Below are 13,436 nucleotides of genomic sequence, written 5' to 3'. Positions count from 1 at the left end.
ATTATTGTTATTTTCGGTATTTTACTAAGGTGGTCAATGTTGTATAAAATCAAAATTTCTCAATAAAAATTATTTTTTTAAAAAAAAGTTTTCCGCTGTGGTCAAAACCAGAACTTTGTATAGCTAGAGAAAACCTTTCTTCCCTAAATGTTTAAAGCATGGTTATCAAGGCTAACATTCCAGAAGCCTTTTGATTATTTTTTGTTGCCTGACCACAGCATTTAACAATCTTTATTTTTTTCATGAGATCTGGGTACTGCATTTAATGTGGGGCAGCATTTACTCCCATCTGTGACTGCACTGTAACTGGGTGGTTTGCTCAGCCATGCAATAAGGAATTAATCACATTACTGTGGGTCTCGAGTCACATGTAGTCCAGACCAGGTAAGGACGACAATTTCCTTCCCTTAGTGAACAAGTAGGTTTTTCCAATTGAGGATAGTTTTCTGGTCACCATTAGTAAAATTAACTTAAAATTCCAGATATATTATTGAACTAACTTCCAACAGCTACCCTACTAAGATGAACAACACCCTGCAATCCAAACGCTGTAATACACCTGCGAGCACACAACTCAGTTTAGCAGGAAACTAATGTCTGGTTATTTCATTGTCTATTTCAATATAAATTGCCCTATCAAAAAATTCACAGCACCGTGCACAACAATCTTTCTTCCAATGAAAAGTTACAATCAGGAAATGGGCACATTACATTGATACTTACAAAGGGATGTTTCCCTGTCAATTTGCACATTTCAACTCTTTCTTTGGTTCAAGGCCAGTGAATCTGTAAATAAATGATCTTTTAAGCTCTGAACGCAGCAACAAATTATGATGTTGCTGTTCTTCCTCAAGAAAGCAAGATGTGCGCAATCCTGAAATCCGCGTTGAGCTAATGGAGCCGACAATCAGGTGGCTGGCAGGTCTGATGAGTTTTAAACTAATGTGGCAGGGGGATGGGAACAGATGCAGGAAGTTGGAAGGTAGTAAAACAGGGACAGAAGCAAAAGGAAGTAAGGGGAAAGTGCAAGGCAGAGAAGACATAGTCAAAAATCAAAAAAGGCGACAGTACAAGGTACAGTGATGAGGGGAGCTCAGTGAATAGGCCCCAGTAATAACAAAAGGAATAAAACTGGATGATGTTAAGATTCAAAACAGAGGTATAAAGCCAACATAAGTGTACTTTACCTGAATGCTCGTAGTATTCGGAATAAGTAAATGAGTTGATGATGCAAATCATCGTGAATGACTATGATTTAGTGGGCGTTACTGAAACATGGTTAAAGGATGATCACGACTGGGAGTTAAATATCCGAGGGTATCAAACTATTCGGAAGGACAGAGTGGATGGTAAGGAAGGTGGTGTAACTCTGTTATTTAAGGATCACATCCGGGCAATAGTTAGGGATGATATCGGTGCTATGGAGGATAAGGTTGAATCCATTGGGTGGAAATCAGGTATAGTAAGGCGAAAAAGTCACTGATAGGAGTAGTCTATCGGCCAACAAATAGTAACGTTATGGTGGGGCAGGCAATACACAAAGAGATAACTGATGCTGTAGAAATGGTACAGCAGTTATCATGGGGGATTTTAATCTACATGTCGATTGGTTTAACCAGGTCGGTCAAGGCAAACTTGAGGAGGAGTTTATAGAATGTATCTGCGATAGTTTCCTTAGAACAGTATGTAATGGAACCTATGAGGGAACAAGCGGTCCTAGATCTTGTCCTGTGTAATGAGAAGGATGATTAATGATCTCACAGTTAGGGATCCTCTCGGAAGGAGCGATCACAATATGGTGGAATTTTAAAATACAGATGGAGGGATGAGAAGGTAAAATCAAATACTACTGTTTTGTGTTTAAACAAAGGGATGAGAGAAGAACAGTGGAGAACCTTCCAAGCGATTTTTCACAGTGCTCAGCAAAGGTTTATAACCACAAAAAGGAAGGACGGTTAGAAAGAGGAAAATCGACCGTGGATATCTACGGAAATAAGGGAGAGTATCAAATTGAAGGAAAGAGCATACAAAGTGGCAAAGATTGATGGGAGACTAGAGGACTCGGAAATATTTAAGGGGCAACAGAAAACTAATAAAAAGCTATAAGAAGAGTAAGAGTATGAGAGTAAACTTGCTCAGAATATAAAAGCAGACAGCAAATGTTTTTACAAATATATAAGCAAAAGAGAGTGGCTAAGGTAAATATTGGTCCTTTTTAGAGGACCAGTTAAGGGAGAAGGGAGTTTTAATAATGGGAGGTGAGGCAAATTGCTGAGGAATTGAACAGGTTTTTAGGTCGGTCTTCACAGTGGAAGACACAAATAACATGCCAGTGACTGATAGAAATGAGGTTATGATAGGTGATGACCTTGAGAGGATTGTATCACTAAGGAGGTAGTGATGGGCAAGCCAATGGGGCTAAAGGTAGACAAGTCCTCCTGGCCCTGGATGGAATGCATCCAGAGTGCTAAAAGAGATGGCTAGGGAAATTGCAGATGCACTAGTGATGATTTACCAAAATTCACTAGACTCTGGGGTGGTCCCGGTGGATTGGAAATTAGAAAACCTAACGTCAGTAGTAGGGAAGATGCTGGAATCTATCATCAAGGAAGAAATAGCGAGGCATCTGGATAGAAATTGTCCCATTGGGCAGACGCAGCATGGGTTCATAAAGGGCAGGTCGTGCCTAACTAATTTAGTGGAATTTTTTGAGGACATTACCAGTGCAGTGGATAACGGGGAGCCAATGGATGTGGTATATCTGGATTTCCAGAAAGCTTTTGACAAGGTGCCACACAAAAGGCAGCTGCATAAGATCAAGATGCAAGGCATTAAGGGTAAAGTTGTAGCATGGATAGAGGATTGGTTAATTAATAGAAAGCAAAGAGTGGGGGTTAATGGGTGTTTCTCTGGTTGGCAATCAGTAGCTACTGGTGTCCCTCAGGGATCCGTGTTGGGCCCACAATTGTTCACAATCTACATAGATGATTTGGAGTTGGGGACCAAGGGCAATGTGTCCAAGTTTGCAGATGACACTAAGATGAGTGGTAAAGCGAAAAGTGCAGAGGATACTGGAAGTCTGCAGAGGGATTTGGATAGGTTAAGTGAATGGGCTAGGGTCTGGCAAATGGAATACAATGTTGACAAATGTGAGGTTATCCATTTTGGTAGGAATAACAGCAAATGGGATTATTATTTAAATGGCAAAATATTAAAGCATGCTGCTGTGCAGAGAGACCTGGGTGTGCTTGTGCATGAATCACAGAAAGTTGGTTTACAGGTGCAACAGGTGATTAAGGAGGCAAATGGAATTTTGTCCTTCATTGCTAGAGGGATGGAGTTTAAGACTAGGGAGGTTATGCTGCAATTGTATAAGGTGTTAGTGAGGCCACACCTGGAGTATTGTGTTCAGTTTTAGTCTCCTTACTTGAGAAAGGACGTACTGGCACTGGAGGGTGTGCAGAGGAGATTCACAAGGTTAATCCCAGAGCTGAAGGGGTTGGATTACGAGGAGAGGTTGAATAGACTGGGACTGTGCTCATTGGAATTTAGAAGGATGAGGGGGATCTTATCGAAACATATAAAATTATGAAGGGAATAGATAGGATAGATGCGGGCAGGTTGTTTCCACTGGCGGGTGAAAGCAAAACTAGGGGGCATAGCCTCAAAATAAGAGGAAGTAGATTTAGGACTGAGTTTAGGAGGAATTTCTTCAACCAAAGGGTTGTGAATCTAAGTAATTCCTTGCCCAGTGAAGCAGTTGAGGCTCCTTCATTAAATGTTTTTAAAAATAAAGATAGATAGTTTTTTGAAGATTAAAGGGATTAAGGGTTGTGGTGTTCGGGCCGGAAAGTGGAGCTGAGTCCACAAAAGATCGGCCATGATCTCATTGAATGGCGGAGCAGGCTCGAGGGGCCAGATGGCCAACTCCTGCTCCTAGTTCTTATGTTCTTATCTCAACCAAAACTGCAGCAAGGGCATGAAGATTTGCAGAAACATCACCCCACTCCACTCGCAAACACAATCTACCATAGTTAGCCCCTTGATTGTGAATGTAATGTAGGAGTACATGAACTTAGATAAACTCTTGGCCATGAGTCAGGTGGTTGTAGATTCAATTCTCATCCCAGACATTGAGAACAAAATATTAAGGCTGACACTCCAGTGCACTGCTGAGGGAGTGCCGCACTGTCAGAGGGTCAGTACTGAGGGAGTGCTGCACTGTCAGAGGGTCAGTACTGAGGGAGTGCTGCACTGTCAGTGGGTCAGTACTGAGGGAGTGCTGCACTGTCAGAGGGTCAGGACTGAGGGAGTGCTGCACTGTCAGAGGGTCAGTACTGACGGAATGCTGCACTGTCAGAGGGTCAGTACTGAGGGAGTGCTGCACTATCAGAGGGTCAGGACTGAGGGAGCGCTGCACTGTCAAAGGGTCAGTACTGAGGGAGTGCTGCACTGTCAGCGGGTCAGTACTGAGGGAGTGCTGCACTGTCAGAGGGTCAGGACTGAGGGAGCGCTGCACTGTCAGAGGGTCAGTACTGAGGGAGTGCTGCACTGTCAGAGAGTCAGTACTGAGGGAGTGCTGCAATGTCAGAGAGTCAGTACTGAGGGAGTGCTGCACTGTCAGAGGGTCAGTACTGAGGGAGCGCTGCACTGTCAGAGGGTCAGTACTGAGGGAGTGCTGCACTGTCAGAGGGTCAGTACTGAGGGAGTGCCTCACTGTCAGAGGGTCAGTACTGAGGGAGTGCTGCACTGTCAGAGGGTCAGTACTGAGGGAGTGCTGCACTGTCAGAGGGTCAGTGCTGAGTGAGTGCTATATTGTCAGAGGGTCAGGACTGAGGGAGTGCTGCACTGTCAGAGGGTCAGTACTGAGGGAGTGCTGCACTATCAGAGGGTCAGTGCTGAGGGAGTGCTATATTGTCAGAGGGTCAGGACTGAGGGAGTGCTGCACTGTCAGAGGGTCAGTACTGAGGTAGTGCTGCACTGTCAGAGGGTCAGTACTGAGGGAGTGCCGCACTATCAGAGAGTCGGTACTAAGGGAGTGCTATATTGTCAGAGGGTCAGTACTGAGGGAGTGCCGCACTGTCAGAGAGTCGGTACTGAGGGAGCTGCACTGTCAGAGGGTCAGTACTGAGGGAGTGCCGCACTGTCAGCGGGTCAGTACTGAGGGAGTGCTGCAATGTCAGAGAGTCAGTACTGAGGGAGTGTCGCACTGTCAGAGGGTCAGTACTGAGGGAGTGCTGCACTGTCAGAGGGTCAGTACTGAGGGAGCGCTGCACTGTCAGAGGGTCAGTACTGAGGGAGCACTGAACTGTCAGAGGGTCAGTACTGAGGGAGTGCTGCACTGTCAGAGGGTCAGTACTGAGGGAGTGCTGCACTGTCAGAGGGTCAGTGCTGAGTGAGTGCTATATTGTCAGAGGGTCAGTACTGAGGGAGTGCTGCACTGTCAGAGGGTCAGTACTGAGGGAGTGCTGCACTGTCAGAGGGTCAGTGCTGAGGGAGTGCTATATTTCAGAGGGTCAGGACTGAGGGAGTGCTGCACTGTCAGAGGGTCAGTACTGAGGTAGTGCTGCACTGTCAGAGGGTCAGTACTGAGGGAGTGCCGCACTATCAGAGAGTCGGTACTAAGGGAGTGCTACATTGTCAGAGGGTCAGTACTGAGGGAGTGCCGCACTGTCAGAGAGTCGGTACTGAGGGAGCTGCACTGTCAGAGGGTCAGTACTGAGGGAGTGCCGCACTGTCAGAGGGTCAGTGCTGAGGGAGTGCTGCACTGTCAGAGGGTCAGTACTGAGGGAGTGCCGCACTGTCAGAGGGTCAGTGCTGAGGGAGTGCTGCACTGTCAGAGGGTCAGTACTGAGGGAGCGGCGCACTGTCAGAGGGTCAGTACTGATGGAGTGCCGCACTGTCAGAGGGTCAGTACTGAGGGAGCGCCGCACTGTCAGAGGGTCAGTACTGAGGGAGTGCCGCACTGTCACAGGGTCAGTACTGAGGGAGTGCCGCACTGTCAGAGGGTCAGTACTGAGGGAGTGCCGCACTGTCAGAGGGTCAGTACTGAGGGAGTGCTGCACTGTCAGAGGGTCAGTACTGAGGGAGTGCCCCACTGTCAGAGGGTCAGTACTGAGGGAGTGCCGCACTGTCAGAGGGTCAGTACTGAGGGAGTGCTGCACTGTCAGAGGGTCAGTGCTGAGGGAGTGCTGCACTGTCAGAGGGTCAGTACTGAGGGAGTGCTGCACTGTCAGAGGGTCAGTACTGAGGGAGTGCTGCACTGTCAGAGGGTCAGTACTGAGGGAGTGCCGCACCGTCAGAGGGTCAGTACTGAGGGAGTGCTGCACTGTCAAAGGGTCAGTACTGAGGGGGTGCTCTACTGTCAGAGGGTCAGTACTGAGGGAGTGCTGCACTGTCAGAGGGTCAGTACTGAGGGAGTGCCGCACTGTCAGAGGGTCAGTACTGAGGGAGTGCTGCACTGTCAGAGGGTCAGTACTGAGGGAGTGCTGCACTGTCAGAGGGTCAGTACTGAGGGAGTGCCTCACTGCCAGAGGGTCAGTACTGAGGGAGTGCCGCACTGTCAGAGAGTCGGTACTGAGGGAGCTGCACTGTCAGAGGGTCAGTACTGAGGGAGTGCCGCACTGTCAGAGGGTCAGTGCTGAGGGAGTGCTGCACTGTCAGAGGGTCAGTACTGAGGGAGTGCTGCACTGTCAGAGGGTCAGCACTGAGGGAGCGGCGCACTGTCAGAGGGTCAGTACTGAGGGAGTGCCGCACTGTCAGAGGGTCAGTACTGAGGGAGCGCTGCACTGTCAGAGGGTCAGTACTGAGGGAGTGCCGCACTGTCAGAGGGTCAGTACTGAGGGAGTGCCGCACTGTCAGAGGGTCAGTACTGAGGGAGTGCCGCACTGTCAGAGGGTCAGTACTGAGGGAGTGCTGCACTGTCAGAGGGTCAGTACTGAGGGAGTGCCCCACTGTCAGAGGGTCAGTACTGAGGAAGTGCCGCACTGTCAGAGGGTCAGTACTGAGGGAGTGCTGCACTGTCAGAGGGTCAGTGCTGAGGGAGTGCTGCACTGTCAGAGGGTCAGTACTGAGGGAGTGCTGCACTGTCAGAGGGTCAGTACTGAGGGAGTGCTGCACTGTCAGAGGGTCAGTACTGAGGGAGTGCCGCACCGTCAGAGGGTCAGTACTGAGGGAGTGCTGCACTGTCAGAGGGTCAGTACTGAGGGGGTGCTCTACTGTCAGAGGGTCAGTACTGAGGGAGTGCTGCACTGTCAGAGGATCAGTACTGAGGGAGTGCCGCACTGTCAGAGGGTCAGTACTGAGGGAGTGCTGCACTGTCAGAGGGTCAGTACTGAGGGAGTGCTGCACTGTCAGAGGGTCAGTACTGAGGGAGTGCCTCACTGTCAGAGGGTCAGTACTGAGGGAGTGCTGCACTGTCAGAGGGTCAGTACTGAGGGAGTGCCGCACTGTCAGAGGGTCAGTACTGAGGGAGCGCCGCACTGTCAGAGGTTCAGTACTGAGGGAGTGCCGCACTGTCAGAGGGTCAGTACTGAGGGAGTGCCGCACTGTCAGAGGGTCAGTACTGAGGGAGTGCCGCACTGTCAGAGGGTCAGTACTGAGGGAGTGCTGCACTGTCAGAGGGTCAGTACTGAGGGAGTGCCCCACTGTCAGAGGGTCAGTACTGAGGGAGTGCTGCACTGTCAGAGGGTCAGTACTGAGGGAGCACTGAACTGTCAGAGGGTCAGTACTGAGGGAGTGCTGCACTGTCAGAGGGTCAGTACTGAGGGAGTGCTGCACTGTCAGAGGGTCAGTGCTGAGTGAGTGCTATATTGTCAGAGGGTCAGGACTGAGGGAGTGCTGCACTGTCAGAGGGTCAGTACTGAGGGAGTGCTGCACTATCAGAGGGTCAGTGCTGAGGGAGTGCTATATTGTCAGAGGGTCAGGACTGAGGGAGTGCTGCACTGTCAGAGGGTCAGTACTGAGGTAGTGCTGCACTGTCAGAGGGTCAGTACTGAGGGAGTGCCGCACTATCAGAGAGTCGGTACTAAGGGAGTGCTATATTGTCAGAGGGTCAGTACTGAGGGAGTGCCGCACTGTCAGAGAGTCGGTACTGAGGGAGCTGCACTGTCAGAGGGTCAGTACTGAGGGAGTGCCGCACTGTCAGCGGGTCAGTACTGAGGGAGTGCTGCAATGTCAGAGAGTCAGTACTGAGGGAGTGCTGCACTGTCAGAGGGTCAGTACTGAGGGAGCGCTGCACTGTCAGAGGGTCAGTACTGAGGGAGCACTGAACTGTCAGAGGGTCAGTACTGAGGGAGTGCTGCACTGTCAGAGGGTCAGTACTGAGGGAGTGCTGCACTGTCAGAGGGTCAGTGCTGAGTGAGTGCTATATTGTCAGAGGGTCAGGACTGAGGGAGTGCTGCACTGTCAGAGGGTCAGTACTGAGGGAGTGCTGCACTGTCAGAGGGTCAGTGCTGAGGGAGTGCTATATTTCAGAGGGTCAGGACTGAGGGAGTGCTGCACTGTCAGAGGGTCAGTACTGAGGTAGTGCTGCACTGTCAGAGGGTCAGTACTGAGGGAGTGCCGCACTATCAGAGAGTCGGTACTAAGGGAGTGCTATATTGTCAGAGGGTCAGTACTGAGGGAGTGCCGCACTGTCAGAGAGTCGGTACTGAGGGAGCTGCACTGTCAGAGGGTCAGTACTGAGGGAGTGCCGCACTGTCAGAGGGTCAGTGCTGAGGGAGTGCTGCACTGTCAGAGGGTCAGTACTGAGGGAGTGCCGCACTGTCAGAGGGTCAGTGCTGAGGGAGTGCTGCACTGTCAGAGGGTCAGTACTGAGGGAGCGGCGCACTGTCAGAGGGTCAGTACAGAGGGAGTGCCGCACTGTCAGAGGGTCAGTACTGATGGAGTGCCGCACTGTCAGAGGGTCAGTACTGAGGGAGCGCCGCACTGTCAGAGGGTCAGTACTGAGGGAGTGCCGCACTGTCACAGGGTCAGTACTGAGGGAGTGCCGCACTGTCAGAGGGTCAGTACTGAGGGAGTGCCGCACTGTCAGAGGGTCAGTACTGAGGGAGTGCTGCACTGTCAGAGGGTCAGTACTGAGGGAGTGCCCCACTGTCAGAGGGTCAGTACTGAGGGAGTGCCGCACTGTCAGAGGGTCAGTACTGAGGGAGTGCTGCACTGTCAGAGGGTCAGTGCTGAGGGAGTGCTGCACTGTCAGAGGGTCAGTACTGAGGGAGTGCTGCACTGTCAGAGGGTCAGTACTGAGGGAGTGCTGCACTGTCAGAGGGTCAGTACTGAGGGAGTGCCGCACCGTCAGAGGGTCAGTACTGAGGGAGTGCTGCACCGTCAGAGAGTCAGTACTGAGGGAGTGCTGCACTGTCAAAGGGTCAGTACTGAGGGGGTGCTCTACTGTCAGAGGGTCAGTACTGAGGGAGTGCTGCACTGTCAGAGGGTCAGTACTGAGGGAGTGCCGAACTGTCAGAGGGTCAGTACTGAGGGAGTGCTGCACTGTCAGAGGGTCAGTACTGAGGGAGTGCTGCACTGTCAGAGGGTCAGTACTGAGGGAGTGCCTCACTGCCAGAGGGTCAGTACTGAGGGAGTGCCGCACTGTCAGAGAGTCGGTACTGAGGGAGCTGCACTGTCAGAGGGTCAGTACTGAGGGAGTGCCGCACTGTCAGAGGGTCAGTGCTGAGGGAGTGCTGCACTGTCAGAGGGTCAGTACTGAGGGAGTGCCGCACTGTCAGAGGGTCAGTGCTGAGGGAGTGCTGCACTGTCAGAGGGTCAGCACTGAGGGAGCGGCGCACTGTCAGAGGGTCAGTACTGAGGGAGTGCCGCACTGTCAGAGGGTCAGTACTGAGGGAGTGCCGCACTGTCAGAGGTTCAGTACTGAGGGAGTGCCGCACTGTCAGAGGGTCTGTACTGAGGGTGTGCCGCACTGTCAGAGAGTCGGTACTGAGGGAGCTGCACTGTCAGAGGGTCAGTACTGAGGGAGTGCCGCACTGTCAGAGGGTCAGTACTGAGGGAGTGCCAAACCGTCAGAGGGTCAGTACTGAGGGAGTGCTGCACTGTCAGAGGGTCAGTACTGAGGGGGTGCTCTACTGTCAGAGGGTCAGTACTGAGGGAGTGCTACACTGTCAGAGGGTCAGTACTGAGGGAGTGCTGCACTGTCAGAGGGTCAGTACTGAGGGAGTGCTGCACGTCAGAGGGTCAGTACTGAGGGAGTGCCGCACTGCCAGAGGGTCAGTACTGAGGGAGTGCCGCACTGTCAGAGGGTCAGTACTGAGGGAGTGTTGCACTGACAGAGGGTCAGTACTGAGGGAGTGCCGCACTGTCAGAGGGTCAGTACTGAGGGAGTGCTGCACTGTCAGAGGGTCAGTACTGAGGGAGTGCTGCACTGTCAGAGGTGACGTTCAGGGCCCCACCTGCCCCTCAAGTGGATTTAAAATATTGCATGGTGTTATTTTGAAGGAGAGCAGTGAATTTATCCACTGTGTCCTGGTCCCTCAATCAACATCAGGATAAGAGATAGCTCGACATCATCACAATTTTTTCGTGGGGGCTTGCTGGCTGCTAATTGGTTGCCACGTTTCTGACATTACAATAGCTACATTTCAAAAAGTATCCAGTTATTATGAAAGGCTCTATCGAAATGAAAGTCTTTTGTTTTAAAAATAGGGATCAGGTCGGGACAATTGCCTGCTGACAACATTTCTGGATTTAAACATAAGGAATGGTCAATTAGTTGAGTTCCTGAAAGATCACTAAAGCAATTCTATCAGGCGATCAAAGGGACATCATGGACCGAAATATAAAAATCGGTCAATTGTTCTGGAGCAGTTAAGGTCCTGGATGAAAATTCCCCAGAATGGAGCTGCTGATGTCCTGAGGCCTTTTGTGATTTATTTGTAACAAACTGGAAAAATGATCATATTCAGTTTGATGAAGAAGGAAATTGGATGAGCATCATCTATCTCAACATAGTAACCCAAATTAAATGATTAATTAACCGTTGTATGAAATCAATGTATGAAGTAATTTCACTTGAACCTGAGGAAAATCTCCATTCCTTAACTATAGATCGATGGAGGTCAAGCACCTGTTTTTAACCAATTATGTGTTTAAAAATGTGATCTGAAAGATAATATATTCTATATATCAGACAGTTTAGAACCAAACTCCAAGAACCATGTCTAACTTATATTTATCTGAAAGAAGATATTGAGCGGGATTCTGCAGTCCTCCAGCTGTGTGTTTCTCGGCCATGCGCTGTTCGCTGGGGCGGGATTCTATCCTTCCGCCGCTTGTCAATGGGATTTCCCATTCAAGCTCCCCCCACGCTACTGGGAAACCCATGGGTTGGGGTCCACTGCTGGTGGGAAAAAATGAATCACAGCAGCCGGAGAATTCCGCCTTGGCTCAATGGGAAGATGCTCACCTTCATGTCGGAGGCCAAATACAGGATTTGGGTATATAATCAAATATATATAACCAATATATATATAATATACAACCGAAGACAGGACTTGAGTATATATATACACACACATATATATATACATTCTCAGCATTTGCTATTTTTATTCAAGGAAATATTACATCGACGGTTTGCAAATAGCAGGATCCCATAAACAAACAGGTGACTATAAACGTAGGCTGAGATTTTCATTCTTGAGGCAAGAATCACAGTTGGGGCCAAATTCTGATTTGGCTTTCTTTGCAACCATGTCAAGAAAGGATTTTGAGCTGAGTGCATTTAAATGATGATTATATGATTCTATGTTGAAGCTGTGAAGGGAACTTTGAGAGTTGTTTCACTGACGGTTTTATGAGCTGCCAAGAGAATTATCTTTTGAAGTAGTTTCTGAATGTTTGTCTGTTTGTTTATTTTAATAGTTTCATGAGTATTACAAAAACTTCCCAGTGATTTTATTAGGCTCATGAGTTCCATACACAGTGGAGACGGGAAGAGTGCATTCAAAGGCTCAGTGAACCTATGGATTTCAAGTTGATGGAAAGATGTAAAGTAGGTGGCCAGAGGACATAATTAAAATCATACCCTCAATAGAGTTTGATACAGAAGATTAAGTTATCCACTGGATAAAGTACTCAAATGCATGCAAACACTCACACAATGTGGATCAACTAATTGTCACTTACCTTTTAAAGATCGCGTTCTATGATCAATCACTGTATTAAAATATATATGGAACATGTCATACAGCATCTACGACAGTTGAAGGTGACAAAATATTTTATACATACCTGTCAAAAGGCTCCCTACTCTAACTTTGCTGCCTAACGGCGCCGAGGTCCCAGGTTCGACCTCGGCTCTGGGTCACTATCTGTGTGGAGTTTGTACATTCTCCCTGTGTTTGCGTGGGTTTCACACCCACAACCGAATGATGTGCACGCTAGGTGGATTGGCCATTCTAAATTGTCCCTTAATTGGAATAAAATGAATTGGGTATGCTAAATTTTTTTTAAAAGGCTCCCTACTCCATAACAGTCTTCCTTCAAGGTTCACAACTTCTCAAAAGGTGCTGCACACCATGTCTCAAAAGAAAGTGGGTCTGACTCCATGAAAATAGTGGAGGATCCAAAATGGCCACCCCACAACGGAGCAGGCAAAGGCAGGTGAGCAGAGTTTGGTGTCATTTCTTGCATCCTCATCACAGTGCCCTAAAAATAATACAAGACAGAAATGGAGGCAGGAATTCTGGAACTGAGCCCTGCCCGCCATTTTGAAATCATCCTGCCGACATTCCAACATGGAGGGAGGCATGAAAATCTGACCCTTAATCAAAGAATTACAGTTTAAAGAGAGTTTTAAAGAAAAGTAAGAGGGGTTAAGTGTTTGCCGGAGGGTGCCAGTGCTTGAGCCCAGGCAGCTGAAGAAGGCTTGGCCATCAGTAGTTGCAGCTGAGGATGCTCAAGAGGCCAGATATGGCAAAATTTGGTCCCAACTCCATCTGCAAGTTTGCTGACGATACGACCATAATGGGTTGGATCTTGAATAACGATGAGTCAGAATACAGGAGGGAGATTGAAAACCTAGGGGAGTGGTGCAGCGACAACAATCTCTCCCTCAAAAACTAAAGAGCTGGTCGTTAACTTCAGGAAGCAAAGTACTGTACACACCCCTGTCAGCATCAACGGGACCGAGGTGGAGATGGTTAACAGTTTCAAATTCCTAGGGGTGCACATCTCCAAAAATCTATCCTGGTCCATCCACCTCGACGCGACCACCAAGAGAGCACAACAGTGTCTATACTTCCTCAGGAAACTAAGGAAATTCGGCATGTCCACATTAACCTTTTACAGATGCACCATAGAAAGGATCCTATCTGGTTGCATCACAGCCTGGTATGGCAACTGCTTGACCCAGGACCGCAAGAAACTTCAGAGAGTCGTGAACACAGCCCAGTCCATCACATAAACCTACCTCCCATCCATTA

At 49.1% G+C, this 13,436-nt stretch overlaps 1 protein-coding gene across 1 annotated transcript in view; it reads right to left on the bottom strand.

The window, feature by feature from the left end:
• The window catches only part of sema3d (sema domain, immunoglobulin domain (Ig), short basic domain, secreted, (semaphorin) 3D), a 372,874-nt gene that overhangs the window by 154,133 nt on the left and 205,305 nt on the right, over positions 1-13,436 (bottom strand). Inside the window, exon 5 of the mRNA XM_038811982.1 lies at positions 724-786. Coding sequence (XP_038667910.1) covers positions 724-753 — 30 coding nt within the window. The 5' untranslated portion in view covers positions 754-786. The remainder of the gene's footprint in view (positions 1-723; positions 787-13,436) is intronic.

The sequence above is a fragment of the Scyliorhinus canicula genome, chromosome 11 (genome assembly GCF_902713615.1).
Source record: "Scyliorhinus canicula chromosome 11, sScyCan1.1, whole genome shotgun sequence".
NCBI classification, from domain to species: Eukaryota; Metazoa; Chordata; class Chondrichthyes; order Carcharhiniformes; family Scyliorhinidae; genus Scyliorhinus; species Scyliorhinus canicula.
The sequence above is the reverse complement of the archived record's forward strand: the minus strand, read 5'-3'. Positions and strand labels throughout refer to the sequence as shown.